Consider the following 25,607-nt stretch of genomic DNA (forward strand, 5'->3'; position numbering starts at 1 on the left):
AAGAAGATGCTGAAGGACCACTAGAGAAAATAATTTTTACGTGTAGAATAGGTCTGTGTATTTATTCTTATGTAGATCTGAAATGCTGCAAGCTTTGTTTGTTTTGGTTTTTCTTTGATGATACTTCCTCTTTTTAAGAAAGGGGGATCACTAAGGAAAAGAGCAAAATGTTTATTGTATAATAGCAGTTGTGCTTATGGCTTTTGCATCTTTTAATGTTTGTATTATGACTTCCCTTGATAAAACTAACAAAGTTAAATTAAAAAAATATATTTCATTAGGAATGTTCTAAAAGAGCAAACAATGGGAAATTTACTCTTCGAGATTTGCTTGTGGTTCCTATGCAGCGTGTTTTGAAGTATCACCTTCTCCTTCAGGTATGTAACTTACAATTGTTTGTTCATTCATTAATTAAGCAAATATTAATGAAACATCAACTCTGCTCAGAAACTTGATATTTGGAGCCCCTTCCCGTTACATTTTTCAATTATGAGGATGGCTAAATGGGAAATAATAGAACAGCTGGAAAATTTTTCCTCCTCTTATGTGAAGGTAATTCTGTATCCTTCATAAAGCTATGTTTTATGTCTTGCAAACAGAAGTGGCTCCAAAAATTTTTTTAAATTTAAAGACATGCAAAACAAATACAAATATCTCTTCAACAACCAAGTCTTCTGTCATTAGCAGTAATCATTGATTAGAATCTCAATGTTGTGATACACTTGAGTTTTGGCAGGTTAATTGTGTTAGAACTTGTGCGTTATAACCATAAATGAAAGAGAATTGTGTCACATTCTGTGTTGCTTTCTGCTATACTAAATTATAATAAGACTACATTTATTTTGAAGTGATTCTTGTTATAACCCCAAAGCTTATGGTTTCCACGGTTAGTTTTCTAATGAGGGTGGAGAGTCTTATAAATTTAATTTGATAGCTGTACCAGGAGACTCATTAGTTCTGCTCCAAAGAAATGTCTTACTGTATTAGTCTGTCAGCTCTGCTGATGCTTGTGAAATGTCATTTTAAAAAGATCTACTACCTGTATGTGAATATAATTCTGAATTTGCTGTGCTTTATACATCTTGTATATTAAATTTCTTGAACTGTAGCTGCAAAATTATTAGTCATTTCTATTTTTGTTCTACTGAGAAATCAAAAAAAATTCCAATCCTGATTATTCCTTAAAAATGCATTAAAACATTTATGAGACCTAAACTCAAAGAAACTTAATCAGATTGCATTTTATGAAAAAATAATAAGGAAGACTTAGGCAGTCAGTTTCTGAGATATGAAACTAAAAACATATCACAGAAGAAGATGATAATTTATTTTTTAACTTTGGGATAGTCAAATATTGATTGAAGAATTTAAAAGGTGCAGTTTTAAAGAAATAACCTATTTTGGTCACTTAAAAGATTTTAGACTTATAAAAGTGTAAAATATGACCATAACTTTTAGAAAATCAGCGAACTTTTTTCCCCCTAATTTCTCTTGAGTTGTTTGATATTTTAAATTTCAAAAGTATATTTAGTTCCATGATGGTTTTTTTTAAGTAGGGAAAGTTTTATCTGGGATACCACACTTAGATAAAAATTCTAGAAATGTTTTTCCATCTGAAAATAATGTAGAGTAGAATTAATTTGTCTACTGTTTAGAAATATGTTGAATACATGTGGTGTGAATTGAACATTTTCTACTTACTACTTTTTTTTAGTGGGTAAATAATTTTTGAAATGCCTTATGATTTGCAATCACGGATTTATAAAATTAAAATATTATGTAGTGGGATTTGAAACTTTGAGAATACTTTACTTTTATTATTTAATAGAGGAAAAGTAAAAATAGAAATGAATACAACTCTAACAAGTTTATTATACTTTATTATACTTAACAGATTTGATGTTTGTAGGTTCTGTTTACTAGAAACACTAATGGTTTTGACTTAAGCAGGCTTCTGAATGGCTTCCATGTTCCACATTATAGTGTGAGACTCTCAACAATATAAAACTGCCCTCCTCACACTGACAAATCTCACTGTTTAGATAGGGAAAATGAAAAGTAATTTGCCAAATACAATACAATGTGATAAGTATGCCAAAGGTACAAAAGTGGTACAAATAAAGACCTAGTTAATTATGGCTTGAATAGAGGCCTCTGTCATAGAAAGCTTCACAGAGGAGCTATTCTGGAGTTGAGCTTTGAAGGAAGAATAATGGTTTGACAGGTGGATTAGAGAGAAAGGGCTTTCAAGGAGAGAAAACACCATGCCTAATGGGATCAGATATTAGAACGTGTTTTGAGAATTGCAATTAATTTAGCGGAAATAGGACATAGCTGGTTTGAATGGAAGTGAAGAGAGAAGTTGAGGGAGGTTTATAGAATTCAGATCATGAGGCATCTATGAAGAATGGATGACAGCCTGAAGCTTTTGTGGGTTTCCCAGAAGTTCAAATAACAGGATCTAACTTACATTTAGAGATTTAACTCTGATGTCAGTAAAGTGAATAGATAGTGAGGAAATAATGGAATAGTCAATGGTGAATAGAGTTGTGAGGAAAGACTGCAAGGTGGAAGATGAAACAGAAACCTATTTGAAAAAGAGCAGTGACTTGAACCAAGGTGGTGGTAGTGGGAGTGGTTGCAAGGAGAAGGATAAAGTTAGCATCTACAGAACATAGAGAGAGAGAGGGAAGAGTCAGGGGTACCTGTTAGGTTTTGGCTTAAGTGATAAAGGTTCCATCATTCAGTAAAACATAAATAGGAACAGGAGTAGGAATGTGGGTGAAGGTTCATTATATTTGGACATGCTGAACTTAAGGGTCTTGTGAGATACCAGGTAGAACTATTTAATAGGACATTTGAGTCTGGGACTCAGGCGTGAATTCTGGGTTGAGCACATTCATTTGAGAGTGAACTGTCCCGCTAGGTAGTAGGTGATGCTATGGCAATGGTTGTGATAGAATTCATAGAGTATGTAAAGTTAAGAATAATAAAAGACTAAGGTGAAAAATCTAGGGAATAATAACTGATTTCTATGGTGCAGACAAAGAAAGAAGAAAGTTGAAAGACTGATGAATAGGCTGACATTTAAGATGAACTAACAAGTAACAGTAATGGCAGCAAACAGAAGAGCGTAATGCCCCTGAGACATAATGGCCTACATCCATGTAGGAGAGATGTAGCCGTCAGCATTAAAAGTAGTAATGAAGGCACGTTTGACAATGAATGAAAAGCATCTGTCAGTTGTCAGGAGGGGATCTTTCCTACCATCTGGCAAGAGTGTCAGTGTGATAGTGGGGGATAGAATTCGAGTTCAACTTTGAAAGGAAAACTTTCTGACCGTCGTCTCATGTTCTTCTGGTGTCTAGTTGATCTTCTTACAGTTTGAAATTTATGATGAAAACAGAGCCTGGTTATGTCAGATTTATCACTTTATGGTGCAAATAGTGATAAAATGGTTTATTTGTAAAATGTTTTCTTTAGTTTTTGTTTTAATTGGTGAAAGTAGTACTAAACCATATCTTCCAAATAGGAGCTTGTCAAACATACCACTGATCCTATGGAGAAGGCAAATCTGAAACTGGCTCTTGATGCAATGAAGGTAAGACAGATCATCATTAACTTGTTTGTGTTTCTCATTCTTACTAGAAAGCAGTGACTACAAAGTGCTAATACATATGTATGATATGCTAATAGATGTTATACTATCTATAAGTATTTATGTAGTTTTATTGTTAGTGGGGAGAGCTGGGTATTTTTAACTGAAATTGATATCCTTGCATGGATTTAATTATTGGACAAAAACTAAAACCAAGAGGTATATTAAAATAACTTTTGTTATTTATGAAAGCATGTCCCCTTCCATAACCACCAGGAATGATTAAATAGAAAGGTTTTATTTCGCATTCTTTTTATGGCTACTGGTAGAAAATTGTTGGCGCTGATGACTTTAGAACATGGGTATGACTTGTTTTACTCAAGTGAGGATGTCTGCCAGGTTTATCTTCATGGATGCTGTACATCAGTAAAGTGGATCAATCTGGGTTTCTATTTCTGGTAAATCTGAAAATTAAGAACTGTCGATACAAGTAGATAAAGACAGGCATTTTGAACATATTGGGCAATGCATAAAACCCCAATTTCCATGCTATGCTGGACTTAGACTTTGAAAGAAATATTTGCCCCAACTTAAAACATACCCAAGTATTTGTTCTGGAGACAAAATGCCAACATGACTCTACTCAGAGCAATGCGTAATGCTTACCCGTGTCCCTGTGCAAATCTGTGTTAGCTGACTGGAATACCATGCCAGGAAGCAGCACACAATTACTTATTATTATTTAAAAAATGATACCAAGTTTCCAGTTTTTTAAGGAAATCTCTTATAGAGATATTCTATGAAAAAGCGGGCTTTCATTTAGAACAAAGTTAGGAACTGCTTTTTGTCTGAGTTCTGTTCCTGCTGTTGCAGATGAATGTAAGAGGGTAGGGGAGAAAAAGAAAAAGAACCCAGAAAACAGGAAAAATCTGGAGCACCTGTAATAAAAATAGCTGGTTACAGTATGGAAAGATTAGCTAATGTTTCCTCAAATATGAGAAAAGATGTTTCAAAATCAGCAAAGGCGCATGGAAATGCAAGGCCAGTGTTGTGCTCTTTCTTCATTTTCTCACTCCCTGGTTTTCTCTCTTCTTTCCTTCCCCGTTATTAACTCTTTGAAATTGACCTGGGCCCCAACTGAATGCTCCCCAGAACTAAGACACTTAATTGGTTACAGGCAACAGCCCTGCTGGATTCATTGTCTCACTTTTAGTTACTTTCCTGTCCTGTCTAATCCTTCACGAGATTGTCCTCATTCTAACCCAAGTACAAGTGTGATTCCCTCAAGGTCAGCATTTGGAATTTACATGCTCCCGACCTGGTTTCGTTTTTGTTGTTCCGCATGGCGGGGTATTTTGTTTGTTTAGTGTTTGATCTTCACTCTTCTCAAGGGTGTGGTAAAGGACAAGGCTTCAGTCTTCCCAGCTGTGCTGCAGACAGTTTTAAATTGCTTTTGAGATGCAGCTTTGATTGACTGGGCTTTCATTTCATTGTCGTTGAAAAGTTATGGCGGTAACTTTTATCACTAATGAAATTAATGATGTGTTTCTTTTCAAACAGTGCTCATCTCTTGTCTGATCTTATCGTGCCTTCTTTTTCTCCCCTTCTCTTTATTCTTTAGGACTTGGCACAATATGTGAATGAAGTGAAAAGAGATAATGAGACCCTTCGTGAAATTAAACAGTTTCAGCTATCTATAGAAAATTTGGTATGTAATTATCATTCCATCCAGCTTCTCTAACCCACAGCTTGGGGGACATTCTAGGAGTTGTTTTGGAAGAAAAAATAGTTTACCTTCAAGTTTCTGTTGTTCTAGGATTTTTCTGACTTCTGTTTGACAGAGTCCACGGAGATGAATGTTCGGTGGCACCTGTGACACATTGCTGCCAGGGACCTTCTGCCATCACTTGTCCCTGATCACATTGTGATACCTCTGCCCTTCATAGTCCCAACTCTAAACCCTGGATCCATTTTTTTCTCATCTATCCTCACCCCCATACATACTCGTGGTAGAGCCCTGTTAACATATTCATTTTATGTCTATTTACTGGGTGACTGCTGTGTGCCAGCTGTTTTGCTGGAGGCTGGGACTATAACTATGAGCAACATGATCTCAAGGGTGAGGAGACAGTAAAAAAGAGTTTAAACTGCTCTATTAAGATGAATGCTGTGAACAGGTTGCTGTAGCAGAGGCTAGTGAGGGGAGTCCTAGTTTACATAAGATGCTCAGGAAAAGTCCTTCTGAGGCATTTGTCCTTTGAGCATGAAGGATGAGAAGAAGCCAGTGGCATGAAGGTCTGTGGAGAGAGGATTCCAGGCAGGAGCCATGGCAAGTGAAATGGGCAAGAGCCAGGAGACTTTCCTAGTGGTCCAGTGGTTAAGACTCTGTGTTTTCAATACAGGGGGTACGGGTTCAGTCCTTCAGTACAGGGGGTGGGGAACGAAGACCCCACATGCTGTGTGGCATAGCCAAAAGGTAAAAATTTAAAAAAAGAAGCTGCTGCTGCAAGACAAGAGAGGTTGGAGATTGAGAGTGAAAGGAAGAAGGATGGGCCCTGAAGCGAGGGAGGAGGACAGGAGAACTGCACCTGCAACCTTGGAGGACAGGGCCCTGAGGCGTTGCAGCAGGAAGCCAGTGAAAGGTTCTTACCAGAGGGTTTCACCTTCTGATTGATGTGTCAAGAAAACTCTTTCATCAGGCAGACCAGTCAGCATGTTGTTGAGGGGCTTTCAAGAGAGAGATGATGGAAGCCTGGTTTAGGCTGTGAGTAGAGAAAACAGATAAATGAATGGATTTAAGATACTTTTCTTGGTAGGGCAGTTTTATTGCTTCTTTTTCTGAAACAGCTTTGGTCTGTGTCTTTCCACATATACAGCCCTTCCCTCTTTTCAGGACTCCATCTGCCACCTTTCCAATCACAGTAGCCTCTAATTACCTCTTCACATAACTGTGTCTCCAAAATGTAGATTTCTCCATTTGCTTTCTTTCCCAAACTTGTCAGAATTCTGTTACCTTCAGGATTCTGTCAACATTCCTTAACATGGATATTTAAGGTCCTCAATGATTTGGCCTTAATCTGTATTGCTGAACGTATCCAGCTAATAACTGCGCACATGCTTTACGTTGCAGCTGTTCTGCTGCGTTGTAAGGGCTCTGATCTGCCCCACCTTGTTTTTTGTTTTCATTTCGTGTGTGTGTGTGTGTGTGTGTGTGTGTGTGTGGTGACACGGCATGTGGGATCTTACTAATAGTTCCCGACCAGGGATTGAACCTGTGCCACGTGTATTGGAAGGGTGTAGTCTTAACCTCTGGACTGCCTGAGAAGTCCCTGCCATACATTTTTATAGTTATGCCTTTATTATAATGTTGTCAAAGCCCAGAATATCTTTTTTCATAATTTCCTATCAAATTTCTTCGATGTTCAATTTAAAAAAAAAAAAAAGATTCTCTCCCTATCTGCCATTTCCCCTTTGTAATTCCATAGCACATTGCCCGGATAGCTGTTTTCATTATGGTAAAATATATTAAATTTGCCCTTTTAAATTGTACACTAGTTCTTCATCCTGCCTTCCTCCAAGCCCTGGGCAACCACCATTCTACTTTCTGTTTTTATGAATTACTGAACATCAATACTCAATACTTACCACACTTTTGTTTGCAAATATTTTCTCTGATTCTGTGGGTTGCCTTTTTACTCTGTTAATAGTGTTATTTACACAAAATTTTAAATTTTGATGAAGTCCACCTTTTCTTTTGTTGCCTGTGCTTCTGGTGTCCTAAGAAGTCATTACTAAATCCAATGTCATAAACCTTTTCCCCTATGTTTTTTCTTTAAGTCTTGTATTTTTAGCTCTTTGATTCATTTTGAGTTAGTTTTTGGAAACAGTATAAGGGCCCAGCTTCATTCTTCTGCCTGTGCATATCCAGTTTCCCCAGTACTGTTTATTGAAAAGGCTCTTCTATCTCCCACCAAATGGTGTTGGCACTTTTGTCAAAAATCATTTGACCTTTTTATGAGGCCTTATTTCTGGACGTTTGGTTGTATTACATTGGTTGAGATGTCTGTGTTTATGCCAGTTCCACACTGTTTGGATTACCATAGTTTTGTAATAAGTTTTGAAATCAGGAAGTATGAGACCCTAACTTTGACCTTTTTTATGAGTGTTTTACCTATTAAGGATCCTTTGTGATTTCATATGAATTTTAAGATGGAATTTTCTGTTTCTGCAAAAAAAAAACCAACAACTGGAATTTTCATAGGAAACATATATCTTTATACTTTTTTGTAGTACAGTTAATTACATATCTTTTTATTAGAATGTAATCTCATAGATGTTACTGATATTTTCAGTCAGTTCTTTTATCCTTCAGCACCTTGTAGTTTAGGTGCTCATAAATACTTAAAACTTCTTATTGTCTGCCTTTGGGGAAATGGCTTATTATTTTTAATCATTAAGTCAGGACTTTTCAGTTTTGAGATCTTAGCCTCAAGGAAGCCATCCTTGACTCCCCAGACCAAATTAGGTCCTCCAGCTGCGCATGCTTCTTCTTCTCTTCCTTCATGCAATCACACGTTTGTGATTATATACTTTGGTGAATATTTGTCACCCCATGGGCAGTATGTTTCATGAGGGCAGGGTCTATATCATTCTGTCCTGTACTTATTACAGTGGCTAGCACACAGTGGATGCTCAGTAACTATCAGTTGTAACTTTCTTGTGATTTTCATTATTCTAATTAATTCTCTCTTTTGGTAGCTAACTTCTCCATTAGGGTTGTAAGTAAAATTAATTAATGTCCTCAATATGCCTGCTGGGATGAACATGGACAGGTTGTTTTTGAAAGTGTATCATACAGACCTGAGCTTTTTAGAGTAAATGTGCTAAAAAGGTAAAATGATAAAATTTGCTCTAAGGAAGTTGTACCTAGAAAATATCCTCACTAATATTTATTTCTGTCTTTATGTGATTATTAAAAACTGAGACATGTACATTTTCTGTTTTAGAACCAACCTGTTTTGCTTTTTGGACGACCTCAGGGAGATGGTGAAATTCGAATAACCACTCTAGACAAACATACAAAACAAGAAAGGTGAGAAGTATCAGTACTTATTTTCAAAACAAGTTATTAGTATCAGGAGATTGAGAAAATCTTAAGGACGTTTCCTTTTGGATAAAGGAATGAAATAAAGGAACAAAAATAAGGGAAGAGACCAATCTATGGCATTTTAATTTCTATGGACATGTTAGGTATGCCCTTCTTTGTTCTGGTATCTGTTGATTTCCCTAAGTTTGAGTTCTTCAGAAGGAAAAGAAAAATCTAGAATGTCAGCTACAGTAAAAAAGTACACATTAAAATGAGGGTAGCAATAAAGCAATAATAGATACCATAAAAATGCAATTATTTAATTTTACTTTTTGGTATGCATTATAAAAGAACTAAAAGTAATACAACATGTCTTAAGAATGAAGTCCAAATAAGGGCGATTTAGTGAGATTTTCTTGAGGGAAGTATGTAGGTGTATTCCTTAAAGATTAGTCAGCTTGCCTGGTGTCCCTAATTGTGTATATATATGTGGTGGTTAAACGGATGTATTTGGTTGAAATGGTTGAATTTTCTGGAACGTTAGGAGAATAGAAAGTTAACCAGTAGGGGGCAGCATCACTCTTGCGTCCACCTTGACACCCAGGCTCAAAAGGTAGGTCCCAGGAGAGACATCCTTTTAGCCTCTCCCAGAAAATAGGCTTTGAAAGTGATGCAAGTAATAAGGCTGTGTGAATGTCTCATTATCACAATGTATATGTGTTAATCACTGACTCAGAGTTTTCAAAAAGATTCAAGTGTTAGTATTGGATGATAGGATTGATAAGATTTGTTTTCTCCCTCAATTGCATTGCTTCTAATAAGATAGAAGAGAAATATCAAGGTGTAAATTTAACCACGATTTCCGTACCTCACACTGGGGTCATGCACCACTCAGTTTGCATTTCAAGTTGTCCGTTAAAACATGGGAGCAGTATACAGGGCAAAGCTGAGGTTCCACAAGTAGACCCAGGAGTGAGCTGTGCTTTGCAGCCACTAGCAGTGTGACCCTGAGAACGTTATCCAACTTCTCCGAGCCTTGGCTTCCTCCTCAGCAAAATGACATTGTTGATAATACCTACCTCAGGAGATGGTCCTGGGGATTTAAATTGAGTGAGTCACCTTTGTGGAAGGGATGAATGCTTCTCAAGGCAGTCTAGCCCACTCCAAGTAACAAGGGTAGACATTAATCGCTATTGTCATAGTTAATATTTTCCCATAGGTGTTTATCTTTTAAACTGGAAGAAAAAAGTACTGGTTCATGAACAGTGCTTTATGACTTAATCATTCCTGGCAGCAGTCCTGCAGTGTGCATATTATTCTTGCTATAATTTGGCCTGTTTTTTAACTGTGGAAACTGACGTACAGCAGGGTTATTCATTTAGTAAAGGGAAGTGCCAGGACATGCGGCTCATTCTTTCAGTCTGCAACATTGTCTTTCTCTTTAACTCATGGGATAAATAAAATTTTACCTGGGACGAGTTAACACACGTTCTTCCAAGCTATTTAAATAATCAATCTCTCTTGCTCTTTCTCTTTCAGGCATATCTTCTTATTTGATTTGGCAGTGATTGTATGTAAAAGGAAAGGTGATAACTATGAAATGAAGGAAATAATAGATCTTCAGCAGTACAAAATAGCCAACAATCCTACAACTGATAAAGAAAATAAAAAGGTAAATTCTTGGAAATGAACAACTGTAATTTACTGTTACTTTGACTATTCAAGGAACATATGCTAATACAGTAATGTGAAAGTGAAAGTCGCTCGGTCATGTCCGACTCTTTGCGACCCCATGGGCTATACAATCTATGGAATTCTCCAGGCCAGAATACTGGAGTGGGTAGCCTTTCCCTTCTGCAGGGGATCTTCCCAATCCAGGGATCGAACCCAGGTCACCCGCATTGCAGGCGGATTCTTTACCAGCTGAGTCACAAGGGAAGCCCAAGAATACTGGAGTGGGTAGCCTGTCCCTTCTCCAGGGGATCTTCCTGACCTACAAATTGAACTGGGGTCTCCTGCATTACAGGTGGATTCTTTACTAACTGAGCTACAGTAATGTGAGAGGCAGCTCATTGATCCAGGTCTGTTAGTTTCTTTCTAGAGATTAATTAGAGACAAGCCTCTGTGAGAAATAATTAGACAGTGCCACAGGTGATATGATCCTCTCTAATGCCTTGATCAACATGGCAACAAAATGCACTTGGTATAGCCGTTGTTATAGATAGGAAGCTGACTACAGTAATCTTGATTTTCACAGTTTGATGATGATGTTATGAGAGGTTTTGTGGATGATCATGGTGGTGTTTTAGTGATTTGAAAACACAGTGTTATTAATGAATGATACCTATTAACCTGAGGAATATTAATTTTAACAGTGGTCTTATGGCTTCTACCTCATCCATATCCAAGGACAAAATGGGTTAGAATTTTATTGCAAAACAAAAGATTTAAAGAAAAAATGGCTGGAACAGTTTGAAATGGCTTTGTGAGTATTTCTACTTTTAAAAGTGCTTTTTTTCTACTGCATAAGTCTCTTATGAACAATGAACTACCAGTAAATGTACTGTCATGTGTGTAGCGTGTGTACGGAGGTTGTGAAAACGCTGAGCATGAGTGTGATGCTACTGGGCTGTCAGCTTGGTAACTTTGGTCTCTCTCCTAGGAGAGATGTCTTGGTGAATTTCTTCAAAGAAAAGAAAGAGGGAGCTCCAGCCTTCTGTTTGACTTTCTTCTCATGGGTGTATTTTAATTCTTTAGCTTTCAGCAGTTTCTGAAAATTTTAATTATTCTACTGATAAACTTTTAATGTAATTGCCATGTTTTGTATATGTCTTTAAGTAGAAATACCCACAGATACACACATACACATACACACACGCACATATTCATACATGCAAAAATCTCATTTTAAACAGATTAGTTTGTTCCTCCTGTTTGTTTTTAACTCATTTCTTTTTTGAATTCTGGGTAAATTGCTTGACATATTCAATGAATGCTTTCAGGGCCTAATTTCTCTCAGTGCTTTTTCCTTTTATTAAAGTGGAGACTCAACAAAGAGGTAGGAAATAAATCAGACCTGTTTCAAAGGGAATGGTATACAGAGATGTAATTATACAAGAATATGTCATTATAGGAGTTTTTTTTTTTTCAGTTTTAAGGTTCATGGATTAAAATGTGTATAATGACCCTTGTTATGGAAACATATAGGTCACCCTGAAACTGAAACTGGTAGCAGAAGGTGAAATTAAAGAAAAGCACTTTTGTGATTTGCTTCATTTGTATTCTAACATAATTTACCTTTTGCAGACAAATTCTATTGGATTTTTTGTTTGCTTTTTCCTTTGCTTTGTTTTTGGAAATGCTTATATTGATATAAAATGGAGATAAGATTAGAATATTTTATTGAAGTTCTTAAGTGAGAAAACTAGAAATTTTCCTTGGATTATTTTCTCTAAAATTCTGAAAGATAAGATTGTGCAGCTAAAATAATTTAAACCTTATAGGCAATTCTGGGTTCAGCAATAACCCTTGTCAGGAACTGCTCTGGGTTCAGCAATAACCCTTGCCAGGAACTGGCTGCATAGTCTTAGCCAATTTATTTAACCTCTCAGAGCCTCAGTTTCCTCCTTGGTAAAATAAGAATAATGATATTTTGAATTCCAGATACTATGTGTCAAGTAGTATGGTGGCCAGATAGTACAACAGCAGGATATGGTGTGAATAGCAAGCATTATCTGTTGTTATCACTGTTATTTAATATTGCTTTGTACTTCAGATGCTAGTACCCCTAGGGACTAACAAAATCAGAATACATCTTTCAGTATACTATTATAGTTTTTTAAAATGTATTGTTATTGATTATAGTAATGAAAAGAGCTTAGTATTTGCATGCATCTATAAAATGACTATTGTATAGGGACCTCTCTCGTTCGGGGCACAAATGATGTAATTGGTGACCTCCACCCATTCTCTGATGAGCTGTGGGATACTTCGTAAACCAAGTGTGCTGTTTTATAGAGGTTTCAAGTGATAGGCAGCATCTGGACTTGAGCAGTTGGGACTGGGGTGACAAGATGTGGGGTTGCTAATTATGTGCAAAGGCAGAGTTGACCTTAACACCCCTTTGCTCTTGTGGGAAGGATGCTCTGTTGGTATCTTCTTATGGGTTCTGCTTGTTTAATCTTTGCATGAGTGAAGGAATTTCTGCAGAGAAGAAAAGTTAAATTTGTTATCCAGAGTTGGCAGGCTCCTTGGACTGTATTGATAGGTATATTACTTAATATTTTGTTCACTTGCCATAAATCAGACAGCTAAACTCTGGATACAAGAGACTCAACAAGACGGATGCTTATTTCTGTTTTTCATGGAAGGGAATCTGGGGTAGGTCGACAGGGGTGGGATACTGGCTCTCTGGGTATTGTCGGGAAGCCAGGCTCTGAACTTCCTGTTCTGCTTTTGTCCTCAATGTTTGCACCTTGTTGTCCAAGATAGCTGGAGCTGCAGCTATAAAATTTGCATTCTAGGCAGCAAAAGGTGATCCTCACTTTCAAGGATCCTGTGAAGAAATCCTGTGAAGAAATAACACAAACTTCTGTTACATAATACTGACCAGAACTTAGTCGTGTGGCCATATCTGACAAGGGAGTCTAGAAAATGCAGTCTTCATTCTGGACAGGAGTATGCTTGGTTATGAATCAAGGTTCTCCTATTATGAAAGTAAGGAGAAGTGGGTACTTGTAGGCGACTCTCAGTCCCTACCTTTAAGGTGTATACATGCAGGAAGAGTATGGGGAGGTTTAAATTGTTCTACCACAAGCAAGATGGCTGCATCACACACAGGGAAGCTAGGTGGAAGTCTTTATTGGGAGCCTCATCCAAGCACCTCAGCAATGTAATTAAACATCCATCGTGACTATTTGCATTTCAGAGTACCCCTGGCTGCCCATGCAGATGATACCTTTTCTTGAGAATTGCTCAAAGTTGAGGGCTTCCTTAAGCAGAGATTATGCCGCATATGGCATGTGAATTAAAATTAAGCAAAATAAAACTCGGGTTTTATTCGAGCATCAGAATGTTCCATTATTTTATTTCCTCCCTTCTCTTTTGACGCTTGTTATGCAGGAAAGCCCTGCTTCCAGCTTTGTAAGAAAGGTCTTGTTTGTCTTGTGTTCAGAAACAAAGAATAATCTAGGTAAGTCTGGGCTTAAAATTTTGCTTATGGCTCAAATTTTTCTGTTTTACCCATTATCTAAAGTTCTAGTACTCTTATTCTGTAAGCCATGGAGACTAAAAGAAAACTTAAGAAGTCCTGCAGCCTTCCTGATAATACATGATAAACAGCAAGCCTTGTGACTTGACGCAGACCATTTCTTCAAGTATCTTTGGCATTAACAGGGGTCCTGTAAGTCCCCATACAGCATTCTGGAGTGTTGTTTTAAGGAACTTGGGGGAGGGAGGCGTTGGTGGGAGGGTTGCAGGAAATCAAAGGAGGTGATATTTTAAGACTGATGAGATTCTTGCCAGTTCTATTTACAGAAGATGGCAGTTCTGCTGTTTATAGGATGATTGGATCATTTTTATTTAAAAAAATTGCAAATCACCTTTAGGGAGTTTAAAATACTGCTCTTAATTTAGAATATTAAAAAGGATCATAGAAAAGCATGAACACCAATAAACAGTAAGTATCTGGAAAACACAAATCATCTCCCCAGAGCTGACCTAAATCACAGCATCTGTCTTTCCCTAGCATTCCCCCAAGCCCACTCAGAAGTCATATTTTCTGACCTTTGGCCATAGCCACTTCCAACATTTAAAATACGCAGTGGACCACAGCAGAACTTGGCAAACCTCTGGAAGAAAGACTTCACAGAGAGAAAAGCAGCAGTGACCCACTTGGATAGGGCAGGAAGAAGGAAATCTTTTTTTCTTTTTTTTTCCTGTGAGAAGTGGTAGCAGGACTGATTGCTCTTGAGATTGGTGAAACAGTTTTTGAGTCAAATAATGTTCCAGAGCTATAGTTCTTGGGATCCCACTCTAAAAAATACATTTAGATCTTTAAAAGCCTGATTGATACACTATTTATTCTTATTTCCAAAAGGGCTTTCTCTCACTCTCTTGCAAATTCCATTTAGTTATGTGTGCAAGAGGATGGCAAATGTATTTATTAGCTTAAGCTAGTTTTCCTAATAATGTTGGTAAGTGCGGATGTGAACACTGCCCATGGCCATGTTAAAAATATTGTTAGAAAGCTGGACTTGCTTGGTGATGCACTGGTAAAGAATCCACCTGCCAATAGAGAGGACAATGATTCGATCCCTGGTCCGGGAAGACCCCACATGCCATGGGGCACCTAAACCCGTGCACGACAACTCCTAAGCCCAGTGCTCTAGAGACTGTGTTCCCCAACGAGGAGCCACTGCAGTGAGAAGCCGGTGCCCTGCAACTAGATAGACCGTGCACAGCAACGAAGACCTAGCACAGCCGTAAATAAGTGAATAAATAAATAAAAGTTGTTAGGAAGCCCTGGACATGTTTTCCCCAAATCCCTTAAATGTTTTTAATGTTTTCTCCTGTTAGATTTACATTAATAAACCCTGTCATACTCATTTTGTAGCTCAGGAAACGAGCAATCGCTGGAGTATTTCAGCACATTTGTACAAGTTCAATGCTATATCATTTACAATAGGGTTCAGGATCTTAGTTCACAGCATTTTCTTTATCCAGGAAGTGCTAAAATAAGCACCCGGACTCAAATCCTGTTATCTAAAACTGGAGCCAGGTTTCTTTCTTTTTTTTCTTTTTTCTTTTTCACTGTGACTAGGAATCGGAGGATCAGACGGTGTCCTTACATGTTCCAGAAATAAGTCCAAGTTGGGTAAAATATGATATAAAAGAATTCAATAATAGAATAAGAAGACTTTTAAAAGGAAGAGTTAAAGAAAGAAAAAGTAGAATGAGGGAAAGTGCATTGCATATGGTAGCAAGTGGTAGATTCTGAACTAGCCTCTGTAGTGTTTAATTGAAAGGAACTGAAAGGTCCTTTTGCCTGCAATTTCTTCTGACTTGACCCAATTTTGAAATTCTAGCAATTTATGTTTACTCCCTTGAATAAGGAAAGCCCCCTGGAAGATGCGTATGTCATGAAAAAGTGAAAGTGAAGTCGCTCAGTCGTGTCTGACTCCTTGCGACCCCATGGACTATAGCCTACCAGGCTTTTCTGTCCATGGGATTTTCCAGGCAAGAATACTGGAGTGGGTTGCCATTGCCTTCTCCCGGAGATCTTCCTGACCCAGGGATTGAACCTGGGCCTCCCACGTTGTAGGCAGACACTTTACCGTCTGAGCCACCGGGGAAGTCCATATGTCATGATCACCATAGTGTCTAAGATTTATTCAATGTGTGCCATATGCCAGGCACGAGTGCCACATGGTTCATCTAAGGAAAAATAGCATAGGGACCAGTAATGTCTGCTAGTACATGAGCCCACGGTATATATCTGTTAAATGCTAAGACTATTGGGAGGGAAAATGAAGGAAGGGAAGAGGGCGTATGGAAATTCCGGAGCTGGGGTGGGGCTCTGGGACCAGGTGTCAATGTCATCTGTGGGGGACAGCCTCCAAGTTTCGTTTCCCAGGATGCACCCCTGAAAGGCAGTGTTCTGCCTGTGTGGGCTGGGAGCAGGGGTGGAACTCCATCCACGAAACTCCACCAGTCGAGTTTAATCTGAGCCACAGTGTGTCCTTCTAATTTATTCCCCATTTACTTCCAGAAGGAATTTGAGGTCACTCACCATAAAAAGCACACATGCCATGGAATTAAAAAGAAAAATTTAAATAATCAGAGGTCATACAGAACAGTGTTTCAAAGCATTTTCCTCAAATTCTGGCTCCACTAAACAAGAACATTTTCTTGAAATTCACCTTTTGGAGTTTGACTATGAAAGCAATGCATATGTTTTTCACATTTTAAGTAGAAAATTATATTTTATCGCATATAATTTGTTTTAATCTAAAGGTATTGCTCAGATATTCTGAATACCAGAGGGGTAATTATCAAAGGAAATTGCATTTATTCTCCAAATATTTATTGAGCACTTTGCCTTGTTGCCAGACACCATTGGAAACCTTGGACATATAGCACTGAGAGAGCTATTGCAGTTTAATTTAATTACTGCAGCTTCTAAATGCAATAATGTTCAGTTAATATATAATGGATTGAATTTCAAGACCGAACTCTTGATATTTCTATCCAAATAGTCTCTTCCTCCCAATCCGATCTATTCATGTATAATTAGATGGAAGGTCAAGATTTGCCTTTCCCCTCCACATGTAGTCAATTTCTCACCAGTCTCTGCAGATGAAAGTTGACCTCTTGCTTTTAGTCTTCACACTCACCTCTGTGGTTTAAGCCTTCCATGTCCCTGATTAGCTTCTGCATTCCCTGACAGCTCCTTATCAGTCCATTTTTCAAGAAGCTTCCAGGGTAATCTGCTGTGTCCTGCCCTACTTAAGACCGATTGTTAGCTATTTATGGCACTTTGTATACTATCAAAATTTTTGCCAGGACCTCAGAAGGCCCTGCATGGTGTTTTATACCACCCATCTCTTCAGCCACAGCTCACACCTGTTTCCTGTAGCCAGATTGAGTGTGTTTCAGTTTTTGGAGAATATGCACAGACCTCAGGCATTCAACTGTGAGGTTTCCTTACCAGGATAGTCTTTCCTCTAGCTACTTAAGTAGCTGCTGCTTTATCCTACCAATCTTGGCTATAAATATCACTTTGTGAGAGAGATCTCTTTGACCACTATGCTAAATGAGTAGCCTTACCCCCACTAGTCTTCTCTCACAATTGTAATTATATGGCCAGACGAAAACTATCCAAGTGTAGTCCTTGTTAAAGATGTCTATTACCTCCCTGCCCTATTTTGCCTATGTTTTCTCCTCCTAAAGAGTAAGGATTTTTTATTGCTTATTAGAAGAGAAGCTAAAATGAATTACAGTGGATAATGCTGGGAGAAGGGGAAAAGAAAGCTTCATGGGTCTGGGAATGGAAAGTTTTAGGTTTTGGGTAAGTGAGGCTCTGGAATGGCTATGGGGTCTGAGGGTTTTGGTGAGGGGGAAAGGGGACTTTTGAAATGCATTTCCATAGACTGTGAATCATAGTCCTTTTGGTGTTCTTTGAAATGTTAAGAAAAGTATGAAATTGCCATTGCTCTATTTTGGTTGCCCTGTGTTTATATTTAATGTCTCAAGGCTGAATTGCCTGGGCCCTTGGATTCATGGCATTACTATTAAATCTGTGTATTTCACAGATGTTCTTCTAGTGGACTAAAAATACCAGGAGGGCAGGGATCTTGTCATTGTTATTCTCACCCATGGTCATGCCTGGCACATGGTGGATAATCATAGTTCTCATTGTAAATCTGAAATTTTACTAAGTTTCCTGAGAACAGAGGCAATTAAAAAAAAACACACAAAGACTTGATGAATTAGGAAATTCTTACTGTCCAACAAAATATCATAACAGTCCTCAAGGGAAAGAAACTTTTACTAATATGTTAAGACTTTAATAGTCTTCACTAGTAGAATTGACTATTAGAATTATCGTCCTAGTAAAGGTAAAGCTTTTCTAGTATGATAATTCTAAAGTTACTAGTATGATAATTCCAATGTGGATTCTTAGGTAAAGAGACACTGAAAAACATGTTCTCTACCAGTAGCATTAGAGTTTTTGAAGTTCTAGAAGTTGATGTCATATATCATTTTTTTCTTAAGTAAGCCTTCAGAAATGAGGTTACTGTTTTTTGAAGGCATTTGTATAGACACCTAACTTGATGCCTCCAAACTGTTTCTTTTTGTCCTTCTGGATATGTGTCTTTTTGCTAGTCTGACTCAATGCTTGAATGGAACTTAGAGAGCCAAGCAGAATGGCTGATTTTCACAACACCTATATTCTTTCAAGTAATATTGATCTGATCTATACTTCTGCTAAAAACTGCAGAACAATAAGCAAGTCATATGCTATTGGAGGCCTCCTTGCCTCTAGGAGACACAGGGGGTATAGAACTTGAACCAGTTTTAAGATCTGAGGTGCTCAAAGCCAGCCACTTCCTTGTATTTCTCTCTGTCCCTACTCCTGATTCCTTGTGACCTGCACACATTTTTTCCACCTGTCAGACTCAGAAGAGAGACTTCACTCTTTTTCCATTTTGCACCTGAAGTCCAGGCCCCACCTGCATTTCATGATCCTGATGGGTATCACAAGGGGGACTCTTTTCATGTGCCTGTTCCCTCTGCCATTTCCCTGGTCTCTTTAACCCCCTCAGTGGCACCTGGAGTGTGACCCTCCCCACAATATGCTGCTCCCCACAATGGACCATGATGCCTGACTTCACTGCTTCTCCTGTGAGGAGTGGCTACAGGTCAGAGCGAGCCCTCCCCTAACCATTGCAGGATTTGGAGGAATAAAACTGTACTTTGCACGTCAGTTCAGGATTAAGAGATCTGGTGAGTGTCCCAAGAGAAGTGGCCTTTGTTGTTGATTGATGAGAGGCCCATGTTTAGAATATCAAAGGTTTGGCAGCAGATTTGACATTCTGTTGTGCAAATACAAAAGACTGACTTTGTTTATATTTTTGTCCATTGACGATTCCTCCAATATCTGCACAAAGCTAAACAGGAGAATTCTATAGCAAGTGCAAACTGCTGCTGCTATGGCCACTATTACTACTACATCATCATTACCTCATTACTAGGATAATAACAATACTGGTTCTCTCTCTTCTTCCTTTCCTTTCCTCTCCCTCCTCTTCTTTGTTCTCCATTAAGAGGTCTGTTGGGTTCTTCTTAAATATATAAATAATTGTCTCTTGAGACTGTGGATTTCATCGCTTGGAATAGGGGCCAGAAGGTAAATATTTTCAGCTTTGTGGACCATGTGGTATCTGTCACAACTCCTCAGTTCCATCACTGTAGTAATAACGCAGCCATAGATAATACATAAGTGAATGAGTGTGGTGTATTCCAGCAAGAGCAGTCATGGGCTGTAGTTAGTGATCCTTGTCTTACAGCACACAGGTGATGATATTTAGGCCGAGGGCATGCAGTGAGTATGTGTTGCCACAAAAAGATCTTGGCTGTGTTGGTGCCGCACCGTGGCCTTTTTGTAGAAGTATGATTTTCTAGTAGAACTAATTCTTGTTTAGGTCATCATGACGATTTAGCTACAAAATATTCTCTACCCCACCATAACCAGAACAAAAACACCTGGATGAATTCTATTAATATATATTTGGCATTATTTTGTACTGTTCAATTGAATATCAAAAGTGCTCTTCAGGTATCTGGTTTCATTAAGCTGTATTATGTGGTTTGTTGGAAAGGACTGTGAGATCCCAAGAATCCAGGCCAGTAGCAGCAACACGGTGAGCTGGTCTTTACTCGGTAGTCGACCCCATCAGCAAGGATAATCTTCTAGTCAGTGATGATTCTTTGTGCTCTTGGAGCATTTTCTTCTTACTAGGAGCGCCACTTGTGCCTGTTGTTTATTCCAAAATCCCCTCTTTGGAGAGCTCACTGAGGAAGATGAGCAGGTGTGAAGGAAAGCTGTGGTGATGTCAAGAGTTGACCCAAGGGTGAGTCCTCCGGGCGAGCTGTGTGTAGGGGTGACACTTGACTATGATAACAGCTGCTTTGGCATTTTCTTGGTGTTTAAATCCCACCTCTCTCTATTTGGAGACTGGTAACCTTACAGGCATGACACTTCCCAGGTGGCTCAGTGGTAAAGAATCCGCCTGCCAATACAGGAGACACAGGTTTGATCCCTGGGTCGGGAAGACCCCCTGGAAGAGGAAATGGCAAGCCACTCTAGCATTCTTGCCTGGAAAATTCCGTGGGCAGAGGTCGCTGGCCGGCCACAGTCCATGGGAGTCACAGAGTCAGACATGATTGAGCAGCTGAGCAGGTACACAACCTTACAAGCACAATTACCAAAGTGTCAGCTTATAAGCTGATACTTATAAGCATCTCTAAATTTGTCTGCTCACATGCTTTTTTGGTCTCTGGAGAAATTATTCACTCTAAAAACAACCTTTTATTCTTTCTTCTTAAAAGGCTTTTGTTACCAGTTTTTAATATGAAGAATTTGTCTATGAATATGAAATCCACGCTGACATGATCCATCGTCCCCAGGCTGTGCTGAGCCCCCTGCTACTGACCTATTCACATTAATCTCCCAAGTTGAAGGCAGCACAGCTCTCACTGAATCTAATGTATTGTCTATAACCTTTCAAAATTGGCAGTTAAGTCAGTATAGGGAGCTAAACCGCAGCTTCCTGACAGCAATAAAAAGGAAGTAGGACATGGGACAGTGCTCAGAAAAATCACAGCTGTCATAAAATGGAGTCTTTTTCAGTAGCCTGTTGGACCCAGAAACATGCAGAGACATTTCATGCATGACAAAGCATTAGTAAATATTAAATAATATTCTTGTTCTGTTATTACCTCGTGGAGACCAGCCTCTCTCCTTCTTCTCTGCTTATATTTAATACTTACTTGACATTTTTCTGGCATTCCTGAGCATGCTTATAAGGAAGGAGAAGCCATAGGCAGAAGGAAGAATGAAGGATAGATGCCAACATTTCCATCAACAAGTAAACATTACTCTGGTTAAAACTAAATGCAAATAAAATTAAGCTGAATTACTGTGTTGGTGTCCTTGAGCTTTTATAACAGAGCCTTTGATCTATTGTGTATGTGTGTGTTTTCTTCTTTGTATATGAGAACAATACCACTACAAGCAGGAGAGTTTAACTGGGCGCTGGTGGTCACTACTGTCTCCAGATTGTCTGGGTTAAATAGAAATTAACACAAAGAATAGTTTGTTTTGGAACCGTTTGTTGTAATGAGTCAGCTTGTACATAGCTTCCTCTAAGAAAATACCATAATCAGTGAATTCTGTAATGGTAAGCAAGCTTTAACTTATAAGTCTAAACCTAATAGTACAGTTATGTCACGTGTGCTACTTTTGAGGGCTTCTCTGGTGCCTCAGACAGTATAGAATCCACCTGCAAAGCAGGAGGCCCAAGTTCAATCCCTAGGTCAGGAAGATCCTCTGCTGCTTTTAAGATATTTCTTGACAAGAGATTGTTAGATCATAGGCATTATTACTTGGGACTACATAATACAAAATAAGTTGCCGTTGATGGCTGGCCATCCTCACAATGAGCCATGAGAGAAACTTCAGTTTTTCTCTTCATGGAATAGTAAGCAGTAGCAGTCTAGTTGGAGAGATAGTCATGCTTGAAACAATTACTGAGTGAGACTGAATGCTATATATCTGTATTCATTCATTTTTTTCATGTATTTATTGAGCATCCCATACATGCCCAGAAACTATTCTAGGCACCAAGAATGTAGTGATGAGTAAGACAAACTCTTTTCTCTCATTGAGTTTTTATTCTAGCAAAGTTGATATTTTCAAGTCAGCATTATAATGTCAATGCAAAGCAGTGATAAATTGCAAGGTACATGAAAGAGTTTATACACATTATTTTGATGTGAGAAGAATGAGATTAGACATTTGAACACAGAAAAATCCAGTCCATGTGATGCTCTCAGGCAAATTTTGAAAGCATTATTGGCCCTCTGGGGATATAAGGAAGGCATTTGCAACTGAAGATTTTTCCTTTTAATTTAGGAAGAGTAAGCTGTTTTAGGTTAAGTATGTGCATTTTTTGCTTAAAATAATTAGGAAGAATACCATTTACCACTGGTACATAATTTAGAAAAAATAATTTGTTCCGGATGATTTTTCTCCTATTTATCCTAAATACCAGTTTGTAATAGTCATGATCTTAAAAAAAACATAACATTTTATGAACTCATAAACACTCTGAAGAGGTGTTTAATATTCCTTTATTCCGACACCTCAGCCTTTCCTACAACGTTTCTAATTGTGATGAGGAACTTACTACCTGTAGAAATATTTGCTCTACCTTCATTTAACTTTGACTGTAGAGACTTCTTTTTTATAATGAATTGAAATATGTCTGTTCACCAAGTCCATGTTTTAAATATACTTTCCCTTTGAATAAATGAAAAGAAATTTAATTTGGGGAAGTTATTTCACTAGTTAGTAGAATGCTAATCTGATTAGGTAAAGGTGTGTGTAAACTGAATGTTTGTGTGCATACTAAGTCACTTCAGTTGTGTCTGGCTCTTTGTGAGTCTATGGGCTGTAGCCCACCAGGCTCCTCTGTCCATGGGATTCTCCAGGGAAGAATACTGGAGTGGGTTGCCATGCCCTCCTCCAGGGGATCTTCCTGACCCAGGGATCAAACCCACGTCTCTTATGTCTCCTGCATTGGCAGGTGGGTTTTTTACCACTAGTGCTCCCTGGGATACCCTGAATCTAATGTTTAATTTCAATCTAATATTATGAGCGAGGTATGACACTAGCTGCTAATATGCCCACAAAAAGGTAAATGAGACAATTTTAATTTTCAAGGTGTTTAGAAATCAATTCAGGGACTTCTGATTGAATTATGCTTGGCAATTTTTTTTTTTTTTTTACTCTGAGTTTTATAAGGAAGATTTCAGGTTTTAATACCTTCATGTTAGGCCATTTAGAGCCTGGTAGCACAGAGGGATAATTCTTTACTCTTACATGGTGCTCTATAGTTCCCAAAGTGTTTTGGATAATACCTCATTTGATCCTTAAGGAGTTTTGTAAGATAGCCAGGAAGGTATTATCTTTAAAATAGAGACAGAAAATAGAGAAGAGATTAAGTATTTTGTGTGTGCTTTTTCAGTTAGTAAGTGGCAGAGACTGGTCTTGAATCTCAGTCCAGAGCTTTCCCCCTGCACCATGCTGTCTCTTTGATAGTAAGAATACGTACTGGTGTTCTCCAAAGATGAAACTTTCCATCAGTTTGTTTTATAGACAAGAGGTAGTCTTGTGTAGTATATTCATGCACTTGACGAAAAATATGATTTAGAACTCAATTACTTTCTACTTACTTTCTACTGATGCCATTAGATAAGAATTGGCAGAATCAAATAAAAAACAACATTGAATATTATTAGCAGTTAGTAAGGATGATTTGGGCTTCAAAGAATTTCCTTAGAGTAAAATAAATTGTTTTGATTTATGGGTTAATTAATAGCAAGATTTTTGGTCACCGTATTATAGAATTGAGCCTAGTAAATTTAGACAGAGCCTTTATTCTATTTGATGGTGTTTAAAAATAATGTAAATAACGTGATTGTAGTCTCAAAGTTTAAATCCCCTTTTTAGAGGTAAAGGAATTGGGAAGGAGAAGGCTCATGGTCTGAGACTAAACTCTGGCTAGTTATCAGGGTGGATTAAGTTGAGTTCTAAATCAATATGTGTGTGTGTGTTTGTCTGGTACCTAGGTAACACTGGCTATGAATTACGTAAGTCACTGGAGGTATCAGCGCAGTGTGAAAACACTGTCATTTTTCTCCTTCAGGATAAACTTTGGACTAACATTGAATAGCTTCTTATTCCTGGGGAGAGCCAAATTTGAAGTTATCTGAATCCTGTGTTTGACCTGTCTGTTGCTTATTAGAATAGTGGGCTTTCTTTTATACATCTTTCTCCAAGAAAACACTGAAATTTGGGAGCTCAGATTATCTGCCTCAGGAGTGATTATTCTAGTGGTCAGTGGGTTTAGTTTAATTGTTTAGTCCTATCTGCATTTTTATATTTGCAACATCACTGTCTGTACAAAGCATCCAGCCCTTTGAGAAAAGGAAAATAATTTCAAAAGTCACCAATGCTCTAAAGTAATGAGTCTTATAAATTTTAAAATTCATAAAAATAATACTGTATTATTAATAAAGTTTTGTTATAGTAAACAAACAAAAAAGTTCTGTATTTATTATTCTTTCAGCCTTTCTTTGCGTCAATTCCAGAAGAGAATTAACATTTGCTGATATTAACATTCTATTCCAAGCACAATGCTATGGTTTTGGCATTTGCCTCATAAATCTTCCCAAAACTCATGAGGAGAACAGTTATCTCCGTATAAGTAAGGAAACTAAAGAGTAACCTGCCTGAGCCACACAGCTTGTGATGGAGGCCAAGATCCAGCCGTATTCCTTTGAGCCCAGCAGGTCCATGTCCAAGGACCTGCTTTCTCCCATTCTTTTCTCCAAAGCGTTTCTCACCCAGTGGCTAGTTCAGAATAAACCTAATGTTTTATTAAACCCAGTTTTTCTATCTCCCAACCTTCAATTGCAGAATTCCTATATCTTTCCTTGTTTCTTTTCTCCTTGGATAGTAAGAGCAACAAGAAATAAAATTCTCTCATCTACTATCATACACCAAATTTGCTTTATGTAGTCTTTGACTAATGACTCATTGGTCAGAATCAACTCAGGGATCTGTTCTCTGATAGTGCATTAATAATATATGTACATTAAAGCTCCTTCTCAGAGAATATTTGAGTTTTGACATATTGAACACTGGCATTTTAAATTAAAGCTGTTGCTGTCAGTGCATTTTAAAAACTAGATAGCTTGAAAATACTGTTTCATATATAACAAAATAGACCTGAGGTCATATGTAGTTTACTAAGGCAAAACTATTCCTGGCCTGTTTAATTGTGATAGGAGTTTGAATTGCATTTTCCAATTATCATAGCATCATCTCTCAGATTGAGGAAAAACTCCACTGTTTTGCAGGGCTTAGATTTATTGGAAGAAACACTATTGAGCAACCTAATAGATTTTCCACTTACCCTGGAAACCGGAAATGATGAATTAGAAACTATTCTAGCCCCTTCAAGATAGGACGTACCAAGATTAAAATGATGCTTAGTGACAGTGATGATTCTGTGTGTTGAACCCTAGGCTTACATCGGTGTATCTTTTTTTTCAGACACTTTTTAATCTGGTTAT

The 25,607-nt window shown here is 38.0% G+C and overlaps 1 protein-coding gene across 3 annotated transcripts in view; it reads left to right on the plus strand.

The window, feature by feature from the left end:
* The window catches only part of VAV3 (vav guanine nucleotide exchange factor 3), a 439,383-nt gene that overhangs the window by 216,607 nt on the left and 197,169 nt on the right, over positions 1–25,607 (plus strand). For all 3 annotated transcript variants that reach the window (XM_070467721.1, XM_070467720.1, XM_020869586.2), the window contains exons 10-15: positions 282–377; positions 3,533–3,601; positions 5,220–5,306; positions 8,605–8,690; positions 10,224–10,356; positions 11,060–11,169. In XM_070467721.1, coding sequence (XP_070323822.1) covers positions 282–377; positions 3,533–3,601; positions 5,220–5,306; positions 8,605–8,690; positions 10,224–10,356; positions 11,060–11,169 — 581 coding nt within the window. The remainder of the gene's footprint in view (positions 1–281; positions 378–3,532; positions 3,602–5,219; positions 5,307–8,604; positions 8,691–10,223; positions 10,357–11,059; positions 11,170–25,607) is intronic.

The sequence above is a fragment of the Odocoileus virginianus genome, chromosome 5 (genome assembly GCF_023699985.2).
Source record: "Odocoileus virginianus isolate 20LAN1187 ecotype Illinois chromosome 5, Ovbor_1.2, whole genome shotgun sequence".
NCBI classification, from domain to species: Eukaryota; Metazoa; Chordata; class Mammalia; order Artiodactyla; family Cervidae; genus Odocoileus; species Odocoileus virginianus.